Below are 23,110 nucleotides of genomic sequence, written 5' to 3'. Positions count from 1 at the left end.
CTTACTGAATCAATCATACCAGAGGGGAGATCTCTGGAGTGCTCGGATGTTATAATTTGGAATCTGAGAGCTGGGATAGTGATGCTTGGGAAAAGCGAACCGGAGCGTGAAAAAGGGACTTACAACCACGAAGGGATTCGAACCCTCAATCTTCTGATCCGAAGTCAGACGCCTTATCCATTAGGCCACGTGGTCCTACAACATTCCAGCTGTGAAAAATATTACAAGTGTTGAGACTCTGGACTATTTCTGTATTATTTAGTATTCATATAATTCTTACGAAGAGAGGCCTTCCTTATTAATCTTATTTAAAAGATGGTTTCATTGATACAAAAGCCAAGTAACTTCTCCAAGAAATTATGGTAAGAGGCTAAGATAAAATGGAAATTTCGCTTTTCTCCAAACTCCTGCCCTTAGTTTGACACCAAATTTCTTCTCTGAACAAAATTTTACACTTGCATTGTGATGCCTCTCTCAGCCGGTTGCATTAACCTGTAAAGAAATAGAAGGAGAAAAGGACTGAAGGTCCCTCTGTAATCACGGCTACAAACGCCCGGTTTACCTTCAGAATGAATACAGAGTCAGAATTAAGACCCTCCGGGAATAAATGAAAATGACAAGAAAGACCCCTCCTGCCACCCTCTCAGCTGGGCGCCCAATCCTGCCAAGACTGCTTCAATTAGGATTGAATCGAGAAGCGTCTTCCTAGGCCTGGCCCCTTTTGGAAACCACGATGAATAGACCCGCTGAATACCCTTCAGGGAGACCTGTGTTAAAAAGCCCAACAGTTGCACTTAGCGAGCAATTAGAAAATGGCCCTCCTCTTGTGCAGCCACTGGGTTGCGGTGTTGTGTAGCTCAGAGGTAAGGAGCCAGACTTCAGGTTAGAAAAGAGTGGTTTTGAGTCAATTTGTGCTCGTATATTTTCTTTCCGGCACCTCATTTTCCCCAGCCGCCCTCATCTCAGTGGATCCCGATCCCCCACTAGTGATGGCGCGGGCGAGGAGAGCACACGGGTGGTGGGAAGGCGCGCTCGAGGCTGGCCGGGTTACTCAACACCGCCTGCTTTGGACCCTCTTCCTGGGGGTGCTGTGGGCGTGGTGAAAGCAACCCGGTTGGAATCCGAGGCATCTGGGGGACTTCATCCCCCATTATTAGGAACTGGGAGGGTCGGATTTTGGTCTTTATCCAACCTGCCTTCTCAGCACATTCTGGCTCCCGGCCCCCCAAAGTCGGTTACATAGGTTTTGCACAATTTAGAGGTGCTGGAGAAACAGTGTTTTCTCAAAAGCGCTTCTGAGCAGCGACTGCACCCTGAGGAGGCTGCGCTCTTTCTCTTGCTTTCCAGGAAAGCACCACCCCGGTTCTCTGGGCCACATCAGGCCAAAGTGACAGACTGTCTGGGGTCTATCCTTAACCCAGCCTTCAGTAAGCCTTCCAGGAACTGAAATCTACAAGATGCGAAAGGTTAACCAAAAAAAAAAAAAACGCATTAGAAGAGTATTCCAGAAGGTGGATCAGAATGTGCAATGATGTAAAAAATTTTGCCCAATTAATTTGAAATTTTAAATGAAACAGCAATTCTGCAAAAAAATAAAAAATTTCGCTAAAGAAGAAATAGCAAATATGAATAGTCCTAAACCATTAAATGTATTGAATAAATAGTCAAAATTTTTTCCACAGAGAAAACTCCAAACCCAGATATTTTAATCTGGAAGTTCTATAAAACATTTCAGAGACAATAATTTCAACTGGACACAAATACTTCCAAATATAGTAACAGAGGGAAGCCTCTCCGTCTCATTTTATAAGCCTACTTTCATCCTAATATCAAAACCAGCATATCAAGAAATTAAAGGGAAAAAGTTTTGTTCACCTCCGTACAGACAGAAAAAAGGATTTAATAAATTTCAGTGTCCACTAATGGTACAGCAATTTGGAAATAGAAGGAAAGTTCTTTAACCTGATTTTTAAAATACAAAAATAGTCTGCAGAAAACAATACTTAAGGGCAAAAAATTCAAAACATTCTGTTTGAAATTGGGAACACATGGAGTAAACCAGGAACTGCCACTTCTATTCCCTCCTAGACAAAAGGAGAGTAAAAAAAGGTGTAAGGAAGAAAGAAAGGAAGAAACAGAAATCTTTTCTTTTTTAAACAGAGCGTATGCTTATTATACTGTCAGTTTTAACACATTTTCATGACAGCTATAAAAATTTACAAAAACAATTATATGCAATAAAGAAAAATCTAGAAATCACACAGAATGAGATGTTAACATATTTCAATAACAAAAAAACATGCCAAAACAAATACATGGCATCATCTATAGAAATCACAAACTAAGCATACTAAATAATCTATTGTTTTATGGATACATATATAAGTAGTAAAGCTATTAAGTAAAATCAAGGGAGTGATTATCACAAGCATTAATACTGTGGTTATCTTAGATGAGAGAGAGGTGTAAAGTGGAGTGGGGCAAATGGAACTTCTAAAATAATGGCAATGTTCTCTTTCCTAATTGGTGACTTTGTTTTTCTTTTTAAAGCAAACTACTTTTTTTAATTGAAGTGTAACAAACATTCAGGAAAGTGCCCAAACATGAGCATATATAGAATACTTATATTTATGTAGGTATGTATCTGAATATATATGTATTAATGTATCACTGAATATTTACAAAGAGAATATATCTATGAACTCTCACTCAGATCTTTTGTTCCAACTTATTGCCACTATTTCCATCAAATGGGATCCAGAATTAAGTTTTGTCACTTAGGCTGTCTGTGTCAAGAAATAGAACATTACCAGCACACCAGAAGCCCCTCTCACGTGCCTCCTAATGACTTTCCTCATAAAGGTAACCAGTCTTTTGACTCTGATATCATCTGTTAGGTTTGCACATTTTAATAACATATAAGTAGAATTATATAATAAGTACTCTTTTATGCCTGGCTACTTTTGTGCAGCACTATGAGATTCATCCATGTTTTTGCATTTAACAATATTTTTTGTTTCCATATATATATATAGTCATATTGTATGAATATGCCACAATTTATCCATTCTAGTGGTGGAGGTATGGGTTGTTTCCAGTTTGGGCATATCATGAATAGGGCTGTTAGGAACACTGTTGTATATGCTTTTTTGTGGACCTGTGCACAAATTCCTATTGAGTATTGTAATTAAGAGGTTGACTCCATTTTTGATATTTACTGACAGCTTTCAAGACCCATCACTCTCACTCACATCTAAGCCAGCCCATAAGAAAGTGCTTAAGCTTTCTCAGAGGAAAGATCAAACCACACTAGTCCTGGTTCTCAGGAATCTTCACCCGCCAGCCCACCCTCTAACCCAATAAAAGTCAAAGCCCATCACCCTTCCTTGCTCTTCCAAGCTGTTTTTGGACTTACCTGTGAGCCTCCCCTGCTCTCCCAGGAAGCGTCATTATGTGAGTGATAAACATTTTCATATCCTCTTGGTGCATGTGTAGCATTATCAGTCTTGCCATTTGAATCATTTGGGTACAGTGACCATTTCATTTCAGCTGAATGACTGCAAGACAGATGTGTACTTAGGAGTGGACTTAACTGAGTCACAGCAAGTGACTTTACTATAAACACTTTTGCAAGCAGCATATGTGATTTCCACATATCTGGAATTACATGTAAAATAAATGGACAAACTGAAAATGGGAAAAAAAATATAACAAACTAGATAAAAAGATAGATGAAAAACCATTATCTATAACCCAACAAACTCATTTAACTTGTTAAATGCAAGACTATTTCAACACTGTAGAAATGCTAGTGCCAGTGGGGCTAATGAAATATTTTTTATGTTGATTCAGGTTTTCTTTTATTTATGGAAAGTTTTTTTTTAATTGAAGTATATTTGACCTACAACACTATATTAGTTTCAGTTGCACAATGTAGTGATTTGATATTTTCATTACGAAATGATTACCATGATAACTCGAGTTACCATCTGTCACCATACAAAGATATTGCAATATTTTTGACTATATTCCCCATGCTGTACATTTCACCTCCATGACTCATTCATTTTGTAACTGGAATTTTGTACCTCTTAATCTCCCTATTTCACTCATCCTTCCACTACCCTCCCCTCTGATAGCCATGGTCAATCCATGTTGTCGCAAATGGCAAGAATGTGCATATTCGACACCTCTCTGAAGCCCTCCCGGGACAACTATCCGTATTTCCCCAGAAAATGGCCCTCACAAGTTCACTTGCCTTTTTGTGATGGGAAGAAGAGAGTTGCAGAAGTTTAAACTAATTTTTAGGGTTCTGACTTTTTCCGGAGTCAGGAGGAGGCAGGAGGTACTGTAGTACTTTTATACGGACAATTTCCTCATCCCTTCTCAGGGCTAAAGAAATGTGCAAAGGAGGCCCTACTGGGATTCGAACCCAGGATCTATCACTGTTTACAAGACAGGCACTTTAACCAACTAAGCCACAGAACCTAGTAATGAGTGGGTTTCAAAAGTAACTTTTATTGAATTCATCATTTTTCTTTGTTCTTTTGAGAAATATCCTCATATCTTCTTTTTCTGTCTTATTCATATGCAGTTTGTGCACATTTCAGTGACTGAACAAAGGGCCTGACAATGTGATGATTACTATGCCTCACAGCAACACAGAAGCTAAAATGATGCCATAGACACCACGTCTGAGTCCAGACTTTGAGTGAAAATATTGTAATACCTTACATTTCTCTAGTACTTTAGAATTTGCCAAAAGCTTCTGAATTTATTTCTTCTTTGGACATCAGTGACAATCCCAAATGCTGAGCATATTATCATCTTTATTTTATATTCAACTCCAAAAATGTTTAAGGACTTGTTCAAGTTTGTTCAGACAAAGAACCACTGGAGTTAAGACGAAGTCATTTTCCGGTGCTAATTCAATCACATTGTCAGTACAGCATTTTCGCAGTGCTGCAGAAACAAACAACCCCAAGAATAAAAGTGGCTTACCATAACAGATACCCTGTTCCTGCTATTTGTCCATCATGACTCCGCCCAGGATAATGGAGCCACCTCAACTTGAAACACTGATGGCGTCTTGACAGAGGAAGAAAAAAAATACGGCAAATCAAGGACTGTTTCTTGTTTTGTGCCCAAAAGTAACATGTCAGGTCTGCTCACATTTCATTATCCAGAGTGAAGTAAATGAGTCAAATCTGATATCTGTGGAGTGGGGCAGTATAATCTTACCCCAGGAAGAGGCAGTAAATACTTTTTGAATAATAATAATTTATCACAACTACCATCCAATATTGTTTCTCATTTGCCAAACTCGGGATTTTTCTTTTAAAAAATTTCTTTATTTGTTCAGCTCCTCCTTGTCTGTGTTGAAAATATTCAATTTTGTGGCTTTTAAGCTCATAGTTTGGGAAACATGAGTATCAATTTTGGTAAAGATAAGCTGGGCTAGTGTGGGCGCTGTGGAAATTCAGTCAATATAATCTATTGTTGCTATGTATTTGGGATGAGAAGTAGGAGAAAGGATGAAAGATGAAATTGCAATCAATTAAGAGGAGTAAGAACAAGGTAGTTCTTGACAGCAGTCTCCTGTATACCCAGATAACACTCATCTGGGACCTTGATTGACAACTTTGCATATGGCTAATAGTAAACACCACCACAATCAAGATGGAACATTTCATCACACCCCAGAATTCCCTCCACAATAACTCATTTTTACTACTGTATTCTAGCTGTTGAATAAACACAGTACATTTTATTCTGTGAACAGACATTTGGGTTGTTTCCCATTTGAGCTTTTATAAGCATTGATGGCTTTCCCCCACCTTACCCACTTAAACACTGCATCTGAACATGCACCAACAAAACAAACTTATTATCAACTTCCAACCAAACCACCCAGGATCAGTTTAACAAACCTAACATCTTACTGACCCCCTCCCTTGCATTCAAATTCTAATTCCACCCCTTGAATTCACTTCCCTTCACTGATGAAGTCTGTCATTTTAAAGAAATTATTCCCCTCCTGAAGTCATCCTACCATCTTAATATCCTAATAAAATGCAATAATGAAAAGACATACAAAATACAAGACAAATTTTTTTAATATTAGAATGAACAGATTTAAAATTACATCTTAATAAATATAACAAATATAATGGGGAAAAATAAGAGAATTATAAAAACTGTACACTTTTGTTTACATATAGGCAATTTATATAGAGAATTGTCAATTTAATCATAACTTTTCACACTTCCATAATGCCTATATGTATACTTTGAATTAAAACCTTATAAATCAGTATTTTAAAAATTTAATGTGATAAGTGAGCTTGCTTCTTGCTTGTTAATTTGTCTAATCTAGGTTGGATTGATGACAACGCTACTCTCAGGGGATAATGTATATTTAAACTGTTTCTATGTTTTGTTTTAATAACACTTAATGTAGAGAACCCAGTCTCACAGAGGTATGTTGAGGGGAACAGAAGAAGAGATTTTAAAGCAATCTCAGCAAGCTCAGGATATTCATTTTTAACTTTTATCCAAAATGAAGCAAGTGATGCTGTATTTTCAAAATTCATTTTCAATTCTTCATCAGTAGCCAGTTTCAACAACTTATCCTGTAGGGTTATAGTTAAATTTAAATTATCTTTTGATGAAAGAAATGGATTTTGTATCCATGAATTTCCTATGCGTGGATCTTCTTTTGATGGAAAATACAATTCAAAACAATCTAACAAATTTGTAAGATGTTCATTGACAACTTTTCGCAGATATGCAATATCAAGATCATTACCTACTTCACTGATAACTGTTGTTAAGTTATGGAACATGTCATAACAATCTGTAGAAACTCTTTTTTTCCAAGCTTCTAACTTTTGTTTTTGTCCTTCAATCTTATCTGCCATTGAAAAACATGTTGCATTCTTTCCTTGCATGCAAACATTAAGATCATTAAAAATACTGAAGATATCAGATAAATAAGCAAGTTTGGCTGTCCAATTCACATCTTTGAAAAGTTGGGACCAAACTGGTTTCTTGCTTTGCAGAAATACTAAGAGTTCATTTCGTATTTCAAACATTCTTGATAGAACTTTTCCCCGTGATAACCACCGTATCTCAGCATGCAATAACAGTTGCTTATGATCAGCTTCCATATTATCACATAATAAAGAGAATAATCTTGAATTTAACGTATTAGATTTTACATAATTCACAATTTTTACTATGTCAGTAAGCACACTATTTAGTTCAGGTGATATTTTTTTCATAGCAAGACTTTCTCGATGAATGAAGCAATGTGTTATTTTACATTCTGGTGCGAGTTCTTTAATCTGGGTAACCACTTCAGAATGTTTTCCTGTCATTGAAGCTGCACCATCAGAACACACTCCTACACAAAACTTAAATTCCAAACCACATTTATTGATAACATAATTCTTCACAGCTTCATACAGTTCTGAGCTAGTTGTGTTTGTTGGTAAAGAGGCTGAAAAAAAGAATTCTTCCTTTATATCATCATCATGTTCAAACCTCACATATACTAAAAGAATTATCATGTTAGCAATATCTCTGCATTCATCAAGTTGCAGTGAAAAATACTTGGCTAGTTTTATTTGTTCTATGAGTTGGTCTTCCATATCATTCGCCAGTTCCTGAATACGTCGTGCTATGGTGTCATTGGAAAGTGGCACTTGAGCTACCTTCTTTGCTGCAGATTCACCCAACATTTCTAAGCAAACTTCTTTGATGCAGTCCTTCACTAGTGTCTCGGCAATTGTGTATGGTGTTTTAGACTTAGCAACCGGAAGTGCTACTTTATAAGAAGCCCGCAAAGCACTAATGTTTATGTGAGAAACATTGAACACCTGCTTTGGTTGGCTTTTCAATTCAGTACTCTTTCTTTCAAAGAATTCTTTTGGCTGTGAACTTATTTCTTTATGTTTTGAATATAGATGCCGCTTAAGTTTCGACGGTTTCATTGCTTCATTAGCCAGTACATCTCCACAAATAATACACTGTGGTTTCAGCACTTCACCATCAATTACAGCTACAAAACCAAATTCAATATATGAGGGATCATACTTCCGAGTAAAGCTAGTATGAACTCTTTTGGTTTTCACTTCCTCAGGATGACTTCCATTGTTACCAATTCTTTTACTACTACTGCCATATTCAGAAAAGGTATGTCTTTTCTTCACAAAAAAGTCCAGTGAAGCTTGTTTTTCCATCTGCAAATTAGAATTAAAAATAAGTAATACAAATTTTACTTTTGTCTTTAATAATGTTAAACTAGAAATCAAAAACTAGGCTCACATCATCAAAAAGCCTACAAATAATAAATACTGGAGAGGTGTAGAGAAAAAGGAATTCTCCTACACTGTTGGTAGGAATGTAAATTGGTACAGCCACTATGGAGAACAGTACAGAGGTTCCTCAAAACACTAAAAATAACATATGATTCCACAATCCCACTTCTGGGCATATATCCAGAGAAAACTCTAATTCAAAAAGTGCACTCCACTGTTCATTGCAGCACTATTTACAATAGCCAAGATATGGAAGCAACCTAAATGTCCATCAAAAGATGAATGGATAAAGAAGATGTGATGTATGTATGTATGTGTGTGTATATATATGTGTGTGTGTGTGTATATATATATATATATATATATATATATCTCAACATGGATGCACCTAGAGATTATCATACTAAGTGAAATAAGCCAGAGAAAGACAAATACATGATATCACTTATATGTGGAATCTGAAAAAAAAAAAAAAGATACAAATGAACTTATATCCAAAACAGAAAGAGACTCACAGACATAGAAAACAAACTTATGGTTACCAAAGGGGAAAGAGGAGGGGAGGGATAAATTAGGAGGTTGGGATTAATATATATACACTACTATATATAAAACAGATAACCAACAAGGTCCTACTGTATAGCACAGGGAACTATACTCAATATTTTATAATAACCTATAAGGGAAAAGAAGAAAAAAGAAAATATATATAGAACTGAATCACTGTTCTGTATACCTGAAACTAACATGATATTGTAAATCAACTATACTTTAAAAAAATTTTAAAAACCCCAAAACTAGGCTTGATTTAAAAATATAAAATGATTTTTAAATTAAGTTATAAAGATAAATAAATACTTACATTTTCTCAGAGTTTTATACACTTTTGGGTTACAGCTGACAAGCTAATCATAGCATATCACATTTTTTTTTTTTTTTTTTTGCGGTACGCGGACCTCTCACTGTTGTGGCCTCTCCCGTTGCGGAGCACAGGATCCGGACGCGCAGGCTCAGTGGCCATGGCTCACGGGCCTAGCCGCTCCGCAGCCCGTGGGATCTTCCCGGACCAGGGCACGAACCCGTGTCCCCCGCATCAGCAGGCGATCTCTCAACCACTGCGCCACCAGGGAACCCCTATATCACACATTTTAAATATGAACCTATTGTGCTTGACTAATGTAGAGCTGCTACCACATGTGACTCACCTTGAGAGTTTAACACCCAAACTGAATATTCTATTTGAAAAGATGAGTTCATTAATCACGTGCTTGGGCATTGCAGCAATGTCAAATTGTTGTAACTTTCCAAATACTCTCAAATTTGTGTACTTACCTAATTATGGACTAGTATAAACAGTTTGCAGACCAGCACTAGTCTGAAGAACAAACTCTGAGTACCACTGGCCCAAATCATGTGTAAGCTTCACATTTCAAAACACTTACCTGAACACATATTAGCCTCATTGGTCTTATTTCACACTCTGCATTTAAATCAGAAAACCAGACTCTTTCCCAACACAAATCCATATCTCCCAACCAAATTTATCATCCCCTGCCCTTCCTAAATATTTCTTCACTTGACCTGAGATGCCCTTTCTTAGCTTACCCCTCAACCCAAACTCACATATAATTAAAACCAAGTAACATTAAATTCATCTGTCCCCAAATTTATCCTTCTATAGAAACATACCATCATGCATACCATTTATCCCCTAGCTTTCTCATTCCGCTAAGAAATGCCTGACATCAGAAATAAGTAAGAGATACTACTGTTTTTCACCCCAGAACAATAAACAAAGCAGCATCCAAGGTTATAACTTCCAACTTGAAAAAAGGAGTGGAGGGAGGACATTAAATGTAATTGGCCTTTCTTTGGAGAAAATATATACAAGATGGCCATAATTGTGCTTTAGTATGCCACGTCAAAAATTTCTCACTCATCATGGTCACAGTAAAGTATGAGGCTCTTCCCCTGCTTTGATCTACAGCAGACACTCAAACTCTTACCCAGTCTCCTACTTTGTCTGATGAAAATGGTGTCTCCGATGGCTTTAACATTTTGGAGGGTTGAACAGTCAAACTTCTTGGAATCTCATCATGTTTCCTTTTCATTGTAGTGGTCTCATAGCAAAGACTACAAGTTATTCTATGGTGATAACCATCAGTCTCACGTTGAGAGGGCACTCCACAGATTGCATGGACGTTTCTATCACATGATACACAATTATTAACACCTGTGCATTCTTTTGCACAAACTACACAAGATAAAAAATTCAGTCTGCTTTCAGGAGGAGTTTTTTGGGCTATCTTAGGAGAAATAGAAAGATTTTCTTCAATATCACTACTATCTGTTCCAGTCTCGATATTTTCTTCATACTGGGCTCTTAGAGTATTTTCTAATTCCTTGTCGGCCTGTTCCAATTCATTTTCTGTGTTCAGGCTGGCAATAAGTTCTTCAGTTAGCTGAGAATGAGACAAGCCCAGTTTAGCTTCAGAGCTAAATGTACCCTCACATGGAGTCTGTTGCATGCCTCTGTGATAGGGTTGATTTTGGGTCATCTGAATAAACCACAAAAATTCAGCCCAGTGTGATGAATTGTTAGTTTGCATCCAGGAGATAATCCGATTTTGGATATCCTCATTAGTTTGATTTATAGAATTTAGACTTTGGCAGGGCTGAGGTTTCCCATGGACAATTTTCAGTTCTGGCCAAATATAACTAAGTTCACTGACAATCTGCCTTGAAAATTCCCTCCCATTGTCAGACTGTAGAACACTGGGTGCTCCAATAATTGTAAAAATATCTAAAAGAGCATGTGCAACCTCTTTAGGCCTTTTAGATTTTAATGACCGCAAAAAACTCAACTTTGTACGAAGGTCTTGATAATGCATGATAAATTTATACTCCCCATCAGGATTCAACTGCATGTCTATAAGATCTACTTGGCATCTTGAGTTAACTTCCTTAATTGGCTTTGATGTTAGAACTTTCTTGAGTTTTGAATTTTTCTGTTGGCATGGTTTGCAGAGTGTCAAGTATAGCATTATAACTTCTTTTGTGATGTTCTTGTATTTTGCTTGTAACTCTTTTTCCATGCGGGTACGTCCACCATGTCCAATGCTGAGATGTGTATCATGCAGTATGTCAAATAAATCCTCACTGTGTAAATAATACCGTACTTTATCTGTTTCCCCATTTACAGCCTCAATCAGCTTCTCATGTCCTTGTACCAGGATCACATCAAATCTAGCCAAGCGACGGTAGTCAACTGATTCTTTTTTTGCCTTGGCCTTAGCCTCTTTCACTTCCCTTATTAATTGACAGTACTTTGCTTTAGAAAATATCTTGGTATTATTACTCTTGTTTTCCAGTAACACTGCTAAGCTTCTGAAGAACTTTTCTCTCATGTTTTCTGGTTCGATTTCTGCTTCATTAGTATCTAAGCTACTAAAGTTATCATCACCCATGGTTTGAGACATCATGGAAAGCCACAAAAATGACCCTAAAATATAAAGAAAAAAATCAGTTAGACTATTTGGGAATATAATTTAAAATATGCATATTGCTCAAGTAGCCACTTAGAGAGAGCTGGGAGTACAAGTAGATGCTATGGACACACAAGAGGGGGAATACAATTTTGGTTAGGGAGTCTACCTTTGGAGGAATAGAGAGGGTAAATGAAGAACTCAACCCAGGAACAAAGAGTTCTGATATAGTAAAGAGTAGAAAACCAGGATGTGACTTTCCAGAGCAGTATCCAGGGTTAGCCTTAAAGTAAAGCACTGTTTTATGTAAAACAGGGAGCAAACTGATGTTATTATTTTTTCATTTATTTATTAATTACACAAGAACATTTTTTTTTGGCTAGAGAAGTCTCAGAAATACAGTCATAGATATTTTTAAAGCCCCAGACTATACCACGTTTTGTTTTATTCAGTCAGGTTAGCTGTTATAGCAACATCTGGGGCTGAAGTTTCAACATCATATATTTGCATGAGCTCCTTTTTGGTGCTTGTGAAACTATAAACCCAATACCAATAATCTTATTACTGATTTTAATAAAGAAAGAGTAGCAGATGAACCTGAAGTAGTGAAAATACTCTGACTTAATATAGCATATTAAAATAAATGTTTAGAATATTCATAATAACAGAAACACTTAGAATAAATCAAATTTGGCTAGTCTTAAGGAAACTATTTTGAAAAAATCAAAAAGAATAATTTGGAATTAGCATATCACCTCTAAAGTCTTACAGCTGCTTGGAAAAAATACTTTCTGTCAAGTCAACATTGTTTATACTATCAATTTGCATAACAAATGTTGAATTGGTAAATTTAAATCATTCTCAAATGTTCATAACTTCCAAAACTTCAAATTAATATGTTACTGTGTGTTTTGGCCTCACTTAAGTCTCAATGGTTCCAACAAGACTTCCTTGATCATTTAATTTAAGCTTACAGTGAGTTCTCCTTTCTTGAAGACATAATTTATTCACAACACAAACTAGCACTGTAGCACTTTCTTCTTTAACTGTTTCATAGAACTAACAAGATTGTAAGTTTCTAAAGAAGCAGGGATCACTTTTTCCTCCAGTATCTTTTCCATTATCTAACACATTACTACATAGAAAAGTGTCAGATAGGGAATTCCCTGGTGGTCCAGTGACTAGGACTCAGGTGGTTTCATTGCTGTGTGGTCCAGGTTCAACCCCTGGTCGGGGAACTAAAATCCTGCAAGCCAAGCCTTGGGTGTGGCCACAAAAAAAAAAGTGTTGGATAAAAATTTGTTAACTTTATAATGAGGATGACAACACTCACAATAAGTGGTATTTCAAAATGTGACTGAAAAGACCATTATATAGATAGTATTTCTTTCCACACTGATACATTTTGCATCATGCTATGGAGCCATGAACATAACAGAAGGTAAACAAGGATAAACTGGGGGGAGGAAAGAAATACAGGGCAACGTAAATGAGAACCAGAGCTTCAGAATATGTAATCTGAGAATATGAGCTTCAGAAATTAGTCCAATCAATGTTAGTAGGTCTAGGATAAGCAGAGAATAAGGAGTTGCTAGGGTTATAAGAAAAGAAAAGAAGAAAATTATATCAATTATACTTAAGCCTTTGGGAAAAGACAGCTACTCCATAACTAGGCCAGGCTGTGCTGCTGCCTCCACCACACATTACACTGTTAATAGTCCTTAGATCTCTAGTGGACATAGACTTCAGAAATTCCATTTTCTTCAGTAGAATATCGAAGTAGTATTTCCAAGTCTTAAACAGTCATATGTAACAAGAATTGGGGGCAGAGGCTACAGAAATGGGACCCATGTCTACACTGACAAGTGATCAGCATTTACATACAGAGGCATCTCTGATTTATCTATCCATAGGTACTTAATTCCATTGCAAAATATCCATGAAAAATCTTGTGTTCAACTATTTTTTACATTATTGCATGACTGCTTAATTCAACTTCTTTAATAGCATTCCACTACACTCATTGACCCTTCCTTCAGCCATATTCAGTAGAAGCTGCAATGGAATAAAATTTGATAAGATTTCCATGAATCGACCCTTCCCTCCTCCCAAATCTCATCCTCCTTCCAAAGACTAACTTATCCTCACCATTATCTTGAAGTGCATGTGGCTCTGGAGATTCACATTCCATTCCGTCCTCTATAGTCTGGAGATGGGTACCTAAGGACGCCTTTGCAGTATCTAGAAGAGTCATTTCTTCCATAGGAACTTCCTGCCCATATGTGTCCTGTGGGACCTGGGGATAAACAGGTACATTTGGAAACTAATATAATATTAATCACATCACTGCACAAACCATAGCTAAACTTCAAAACATTCTTCTACTGAAACAGAATGGATATAAGAAGAAAAAAAGTCTTCACTGAATTCTTAAGAGGAGTGCAAGATAGAATAAGGAGAGAAATAAAAACTGCTGGGACGAATAAAGCCAGAGCCATACAACAGAAACTGTCTGCATTGAACAGGAGTTGATATGCATCCTCGTGGTTTCTGTTTTGGGGAATAACAATGGAAGCACATTAAAGGAATCTTTCCTAATGTTCCTCCTAACCAGAAGAAAATTGTAAATGGGTTTCAGTGTGAGCAATTAAAAGTAAATATTTGGGGGGTATGCAAATTATCTAATAGGAACTAACTGAACTGTTAAACTCAGGAAGAAATCTGATAGTTGTTTTAGACCAAATGTGGAAAACATTAGCCCAGTGTGTTATGGATGGGAGAAAAAAAAAGCCAATCAAAGTGGATAACTGTTGGGTGAAAAGAAAACATTTATCTCTTCCTTACACCAATGATCTAGTACTCAGTTTATAATTAAATTTACCCAAATGTCCCCATACATACAGTTAACCCTTGAACAACATTGGTTTAACCCTTGGGTGACTATCTATAGGCGGATTTTTTTCAATAGTAACTACTACAGTAAATACTACACCATCCCTGGTTGGTTGAATCCGCATATGCAGAAACAGATACGGAAGAACCATGTATAGGGAGGACTATTTTCAACTGTGCAGAAAGTCGATGCCCCTAACCCCTCACCCCCATAGGTGTTCAAGGGTCACCTGCATTTTATGTTTGCTTTTTTTAAGTCCATGATCCGTTCAATATTTATACATTGTTTTTGGTTATTATATCTCTTTTGCTTCTTTTAATCTAAAATCATTTTCTGACTTTTTTTTTTCCTGGCTTTTTTATGACATTAAATTTTGAAAAGTCAGGGCTACTTGTCTTATAGAATATCGCACATTAGGGACTTGCCTAATTGTTTCTTCACAAGTAGATACTGGTTAAACTTTTTTTTTCTTTCTTTGTTTTTTGAGGAACAAAAACCCAGTATTTTTAATTTGATCATTTTTTTTCTTGCAGAGCAGTATTAACGTCCATTACACCTCCAGCAGCAATGCCCTCCTCGGCCAAGGAGGTGGGTTACGGATGGAGCCGAATCTTGAAAGCACCCGAGCCTCAGCCTCCACGCGACTGCTTGGCGGCAGGGAAAGAACATTTTTGGAAGAATACTACGTAAGTAATGTGTACTTACTGTGTCACATCACAGGTTACATTAAGTTGTCAAATTATTTTATTGTAGATAATGCTAAATTTGATTACTTAGTTAAGGTGGTAACTACCAGATCTATCCATTCAAAAATACACTTTTTCCAACTGTAATAAATAATAATTGGTAATAATTTGGAACTATGCAAATATCTTATTCCCCAATGGTTTTAACATTCATTGATTTCTGCTTGTTATACTGGGGGTTGCAAAATGGTGACTTCCTACTTTTACAATTCCTTCCACATTTAATAGCTAGCAATTTTCTGTAAAGAGCTTTCTGTCCATCCTACTTTGGTGTCTGTCTCTCTTTCTGAGTATCACTATAGACTTATTTTATAATCCATTCCATCCTCGCTCACTTTGATGCTCAAACTGTCTCAAATTTGGCCAGTGGGAGCCCCCTTGATCTGGCACCTGCAACCTTTTGACATGACCCCACTAGTTTTTGCTTTGTTTTGGTTTTGGCACATCCAAGCTTTCTAGAATAAACAATACAAGGACCACATTGTATTCTCCCTGTCCCAGATCTAGTTCAACTGTTTTTTTTTCCCAAGAAATTTTTATTCATTTTAGAGGACAACAATGTTTAGTAGCAAAGATTGAGTAGTAGTAGGCTCATTTTTAATAGGTGTCATCTCCTCTAGGCCCTTTCAAGGATAAAGCTGGTAAATATATTTTATAAAATAACATGAATTCAACTCAACTTCAATACCTATAGAATTTTCCTCACCTTTCCATCTTCCATATTAATATCTTCCTTCTCCCACAGTTAAAAAAAAAGCAGTTCATAACAATGTATATATATTATTTACTCATTGGCTCTAAACTACAATAATACAAAAGAGTTTCAGAATCAGCATGCTTTGTGTTGTAGAACACTTCCAACAACATACCTACTAAGTAAAGTTCAATATATCTTTGCAGCTTTACAGGCCCATAGACAGTATCCCGCTAAAAGTATATGGTCAGAGTACTGTGGTCAAGCCACCTGAATTATTATTTTCCTCTGTATTACTATGTTAATTTGATATATTGTTGAGTTCATTTGTTTCTGTTTTTATCATTTTGAATTTAGTATTGTTTCTTAAATACTAAGAACATTTACGTGATGTAAAAAAAAACGAAATATGTATCCAGAGAAGTCTTGCTCATATTCACATAGCCTGCATTCTACTCTCCCCCACTCCCATAGGAAACCATTTTTTGTTGTTGATGCTTTACCCTCTGGTTTTTTTTTTGCAAAAATAAGTAAAAACATTATACATACGTATATACACACGTCTGCATGTATATATTTGTGTGTATATAATACATATACAAATTAAATGCAAATGTGTGTATACTTATTTTTTCATATTGTATAGTAGTTTACACCTCCTTTTTTTTCACTTAATATAAAAATATTATCTGGAAATCAGTTCATACCAGTTCATAGATATCTTGCTTATGCTTTTTTTTTGTGTACATAGTACCATTATATTGATGCACCATAGTTTATTCAATCACCCTTATACGAATGGGCATTTAGGTTGTTTACAATATTTTGCTTTTACAAATAATGCTGCAATGAAAAACTGTGTCTATGTTGTTTCTTACTTCTATTTTCCAAGTAAATTCCCAGAAGCAGTATTGCTGGGTCAAATCGTAAATGCATAAATATGTGTTAGATGGTGCCAAAATCCCCTCCATAGGGATGGTACCATTTTGCACTTCTACCAGCAACATTTGAGAGGAACTGTTTCCCCAGTCAGGCCAACAGATTGTGTTGCCAAGCTTTTGAATTTTTGCCAGTCTGATAGGTGACAAATGGCACCTCAGTATAGTTCTGATTTGCTCTTTTTATGAGTGAAGTAGAGTATCTTCTCATAGCCATTTGTTTGTTTGTAAAAAAAAAAAAAAAACTGCTCATGTCTCGTGATTATTTTTATTGCATTTCTGTTAAGGAGATTCACTTATACCTATGACATATTTTGCAAATATCTTCACTAATTTATTATATTGATTTGCTTGTGGGGGTTTTTTGTCCTGCATTTAAAAAATATGTTTCATGTAGAAAAAAAGGTTTTTGATATTACTTCTAGATTTTGAGTAATTCTATACATTCAGATTATTTTAGAAGTCATGCTTGTTTTATCCTAGTTCCTGGATGCTTAAAATTTTATATATTGATCTCTGACACATTTAAAGTTTATTCTGGTTCTGGAATATGGTATGAGGTATGGGTTTCATGTGTTTCTTTTTGAAATGGCTATCTCTTTGTCCCAACACCATTTACTTAAAACACCATTTTCCCCACTGTGACTTGAGATGGCACATATATTGTGTACTCAGTTTTCATATGTGCTCCAGTCCACTTTCATACTTTCTATGGTTTCATTGATCCAGCTATTCATGTGTCAGTACCACAATTTTACCTAAAGAGGCTTTATGGTATGTTAGTATCGAATGAGACTATTGCTCTCTTCTTTACTCTTCAAGTTTTTCCTACTGATTCTCTCACGCTTATTTACACATATGAATACAGTTCAGTGTTTTAATCCTTTTCAAAAGTAAGCAATTAGTTTTGTTTTCTCCTAACACAGTAGATAGAAATTCATTTTCTATTGTTTTCAAGTTTTGGGTTCTAAGCAACACAGATATCCTCCCTGGCTATAGATGAACCTATAATATAGTAATATCTCATTGTTATTACCTATTAAGATAATCCCCTTAGAATTCGCTTCTATGGACATTGGCTGGTTGGCTGTGTTCCTTGGCTTCCCTGGGTTCTGCTTGCTTACTTCTTCTTACTTCCATTAGAGAGACTAGTCCAAGGTAGGTGGGCCTGGTCTTGGAAGGAATAGGAGGAATTCCACTCTGCCTTTACCACAAAAGTGTAAAGGGTGCCTCTGGATGGCAAAAACAAATTACAAAGCTGAAATTACTTCAAACTGGTTATGAAAGTCATTTGTCTTTCACTATATGATTCCCAGATTTGATTTTTTAAGATATCTAATAAGAAATTTTGGTCATAAAATAGTGGAGTAAATATGACTGTATTCATTAGAAATGCATATATTTCCCAATTAATTAAAACACCTAACTTACAGTGGTTTAAACAAATGGGGGTTTATTTTTGTCATATGCTAAGAAATCCAGAGGAGGGCAGTTGCTGGCACTGATTCACATACCTAACAGTTCTGTAAGGGACCCGAGTTGTCTTTATATTTCTGCTCTGCCATTCATAACATATTGGTATTCATCCTCATGCTTATCATCATGTCATGGTCACAAGATGGCTACCACAGCTCCAGATATCACATCCACGTTCAAGACAGGAAGTGGGAAAAGGCAGAACTAAACACATCTGTGCCATTTTATAAGGAAAATTAAAGCTTCTACAGAAATTCCCAGAAAATATGCTTATTTCTCTCTGGCCAGACTATGATGCATGGCTAACTCTAGCACAAGGAAAGCTGAAAATTATTTAGTTAGGTACATAGCCAACATGAACAAAATCAACATTTTTTAAGCAAGAAAGAAGGGGTGTACAATAGATACTGGGTTGGCAGCTAAAAGTGTCTGCAACAATGGCATTTCCCCCTCCCTTCAGAAATCACACAGAAACAAGAAAAATGAGAAACATTTATGCAAACTTGACATTCAATAAGACTAGGAGATTTCTATAACCCTGAGTCACATGAAAAACTATCAAGTATGAGCAGAGCATAACCCTGAACATTACCCAGGATTGACAAAACACCAAGTCCTACCAATGGTTGCATTTTTCAACAAAGCTAGAAGAGGAAAATTTTAAAGTAACAGGTACATCCTAAGGGAAAAAACTAATATTGTTTATTTGAAACAAAGAGAAAAGGTGTGCTGGCTAGAGATAAGAGACTGCCTGTACAGGCATCTATGCGGTAACATATGAACTCATGAAAAAACATGCTTTCTGCAAAACTGCACAAAAAATAACAGGATTTACGGAGAAAATAAAGTTGTAGGGTAGACTATTTAAATTCTACACAACTTTGTCAGGAGAGCATTAATAAAACTACAGAAATTCCAATAAAAGTACAAGTATAGTCAAAAAGACATTAAATAAAGAGATGTTACATTAAGTATAGGATTTTACTTTGAAAGGTGATGATGGTATCTTGTTAGAAAGAGGTGTAAGGCAAGGGTGAGGCAAGGGTAGAGGATATCATCATCAGAAGTTCAGATGGACAAACATTTGCACACTTTCCAAGAAATGTAGTGATATTACAAAAAATATAATGACGGTTCTGGCTCATCATCTTGTTTTTATTTCTTTGATATTGGCTTATAAAAAGATATGTAGTTATTGCTGCTTAAATATTTTCTTTCTTTCATAAAGAAGCTGCTAACATGGCTCCAAACAGGACCTCATGCCACGAAGTAAAATCCTGCTGTGTTCTGCATCATTATCTTCTACCCACTGTAACTGCTTTTCTATCATACTTAGAGCAGAAGATAACTGAGAAGTGAAACGCTCTTGTGGGGTAGCTTGTTGAACTGCACCATCCTCTTAAACGCTTCCATTTGAGCCTCAGCATCTAATTGTTGTGGCTCTTGTGTAGAGAGAGCCTCTGCATGAGATTGCAGCAGTTCCTCAATATCTTCACTCTCAACTTCTTCAAAACCAACCTCCTTTGCAAGAGCAATACAGCTTGCTTTGATTTGAGGGAGCTCTTCTGAAGGTTCAAAGCCTTTAGAATCATAAATTAAATCAGGGAGAATCTTACACCACACCCCATGCAAACAGGCTTTGGTGACATCATTCCAGGCCTCTACAAGACTATCAATTGCAGGTTTAATGCTCTATCAATTCCAGAATTCAAAAACTGTGTGTGCATTGTCACCCCCTGTTGATCCAATAAACACCTTGAATGTTATCATTAAATAATAAGCTTTAAAAACTGTGATCACACCCTGATCAGGGAGTAAAGTAGTTGTATGAGGAGTTAAAAAGAGAACTTTAATATTTGAAGAAAGTTCAGCAACTGTTGGAGGATGGCTTGGTGTATTACTGAGAATTATAAGAATTTTGAAAGACAAATTGTTCTTCTTGCAATATTTTAAGAAATCATCTACAAAACATCACCCTGACGATAAGTAAATACCTGCCCTGTCATCCAGCCTCTCTTGCTAGACTTATAGCAGTCACCCAGGCTAGTCTTTATAATTCCTTTTAAAGCTTGTGGGTTGGCAGAGTGATAAATCACACAAGCTTTAGCTTTAAATTCCCACTGGCATTCCCACCCAGCATCACAGTCAGTTGACCTTTTGTAGCCTTAAACACCGGATCTTATGATTTCTCCTTCAAGATACAGGCCCTTGAGGCCATTTGCTTCCAATAGAGACTAGTTTCATCAAAATTAAAAATCTGATCCAGGTTATAGCCTTCTTTATCAAATTTCTTAACACTCGGGGAAATGTCTTTGCAGCTTCTCTGCACTCACAGCTTCACCAGAGATCCTAATAATATGGAAACCACAGCAGTTCTTGAAGCCACTAAACCAGCCACTATTTGCACTAAATGAAGGCACTTCTGCAGGATCTTCCACTTTCTTCTTAAGGTCTTCATGTATTGCTAAAGTCTTCTCTTTAATTTTGAGAAAGGTTACCTCTGATTGCTTCTTTCTTTGGTATAAAATCCAAACAAATGTTCCATTTCTACCATTTCCTTATGCCTTCTTCCAATAAATTTTGTAGCAATGGAAGTTGTTCCAGCTAGATAACTTTATTTTCCCAGCATTGTCTCTAATTGTTCGTAAAGTTGACTCTTTTATTTCAGTTGCACACCCAGTGTCACATGTTCTTTCATTTATTTCAAAACATTTTATAATTTCGAGCTTTTCTTCAGTTGTTAAATCTTTTCTTCTTTTGTGCTCACTAGCATAAATTTTATCACCAGCCTGCTTCTATGGCACTTGCAAACCCCCTTCCTTGCTCATTTTCTGGAATACAAAAAAGTTTAGCAAAACATGCACCAAAATGGGAGGGAACTATGCACATAAGGGCTTCCAAAACAGAGACTGGGGCCAAGAGAGCCAAGAGGAAGGATATGGAAGTGGATGGACATTATGCACTGTATGTCTTCACAACTTGCTGCACTCAGCTATAGTCATATACTTTGCATTCAGCTGCTCTTACTTGGTGGCCCAAAACATCAACTTTCTGGGAAAACTCATATATGAGCCGGCACAAATTCAGCATTATATTGACTTATTTTCCTATTTACCAATCTCATATGAAAGATTCTGCATTCCAGAAAAACATATTTTAACAGATCAGACTGTATACATACAATGTTCATACTCAAAAAGAATTCAGATAAATGTATAGATAGTAACATTATAGAAATGTAACAGTGTTTGGCAATATCCATAATGTTCTAAAATTACAGTCATAGAAAGCAAGTATATTCTCTTAAAAATAACCTCTAGTGTGATGGGAAAAGACAGAATACTGGCTCACATACCAACAACTGCAAGTACTGAAAAGTATCTAGAAAATGATGCAATTTATCTCTTCACTGTACAGATGAAGTCATCAAAGTCCAGAGAAAGTGTGTGTGCCCAAGATTATACAGCTAATTAGTGACAGAGCCTATCATAGAACCCAGATCTTATGATTCACCATTTCCTGATATTTCCATTAAATTAGACTACTTTTCTATTTGTCTCTCCTAGAAGGTATTCCTTATATTCCTGCACTGATTTGCTTTCATATATGGTAAAAGTAGCGGGGACCGTAAGAAGAGATAGCTACCTTAATCTCACAGTCACTAAATAAGAGATATTTTCCATTTGCAAGCAATAGACCAAGGTTTCCCATTTGGTTAAACCATCTACTTATTAGGATCAGCTATCACTGACATGCAAATTGTTATCCCAGAAGCATGAATCTATTCGTCTACATCAGTGATCAAATAATGCCCAGAACCAGAATTTGCAGCCGTCAGTGTGAAGTTAACCCCACTTACTCTACCTTGGACCCACGCACTCAAATTCTTCACAGAAGATGGCCCCTCCAATTTCTCACCTGCTGTCTAGGTTCATCAAGCTCCCTCTCCAAATCTTCCAGCACAGTCACCACCTCCTCTCCACTCTCAGGATGATGCTCCCGCACCCAAGCCTGGAGCTCCTCAGGCAGGATGGTCAGGAGCTGCTCCAGCACCAACAACTCCAGGATCTGCTCCTTGGTGTGCATCTCTGGGCTCAGCCACTGACGGCAAAGTTCCCGGAGTTGGCTCAGAGCTTCCCTGGGTCCGGGAGTCTCCTGATAGCAGAACTGCCGGAAGCGTTGACGAGAGAGTTCCCTGGTATGAGACAAATCCTTCTGTAGGCAGGATTCCTGATCCCAAATAGGGTCTTCTTCTTTAACCTGTACTTTGATAATCTCCCCTTGTTCCTCTGAAGCCTGGCCAACCAAGGCTGGGAGGGCCCCCGGGGCTGCCGCCATCCTTAGCTTAGCTTAGAGAAAGGCTCCCTCCAACAAGGGTCTAGGCAGATTTTCCTTGAAGGCCCCAGTCAATTCTTGGTCAGGAAAGTTTTCGATATAAGAAAACCCTGTTGACCAGAAAAATTACAGACGCAGCTAAAAAAATTTTGTTTACGTGACAACAGGGCAGTTACTCGAGCAATTCCATTGAAAGTGAAGCCATTCTCTGACAAGACGGGA

At 36.8% G+C, this 23,110-nt stretch overlaps 1 protein-coding gene across 1 annotated transcript in view; it reads right to left on the bottom strand.

Moving 5' to 3' along the window:
• LOC309967667 (zinc finger and SCAN domain-containing protein 23-like) overlaps positions 1-22,891 on the bottom strand; it is a gene marked incomplete at both ends in the record, with an annotated part of 104,675 nt that extends 81,784 nt beyond the window's left edge. The window contains 2 exons of the mRNA XM_082848434.1: positions 10,834-10,840; positions 22,472-22,891. Coding sequence (XP_082704560.1) covers positions 10,834-10,840; positions 22,472-22,891 — 427 coding nt within the window. The remainder of the gene's footprint in view (positions 1-10,833; positions 10,841-22,471) is intronic.
• Between the last annotated feature and the right edge of the window lie 219 nt (positions 22,892-23,110).

Source organism: Leucopleurus acutus (genome assembly GCF_964270905.1).
Source record: "Leucopleurus acutus genome assembly, chromosome: 10".
Classification (NCBI taxonomy): Eukaryota; Metazoa; Chordata; class Mammalia; order Artiodactyla; family Delphinidae; genus Leucopleurus; species Leucopleurus acutus.
The sequence above is the reverse complement of the archived record's forward strand: the minus strand, read 5'-3'. Positions and strand labels throughout refer to the sequence as shown.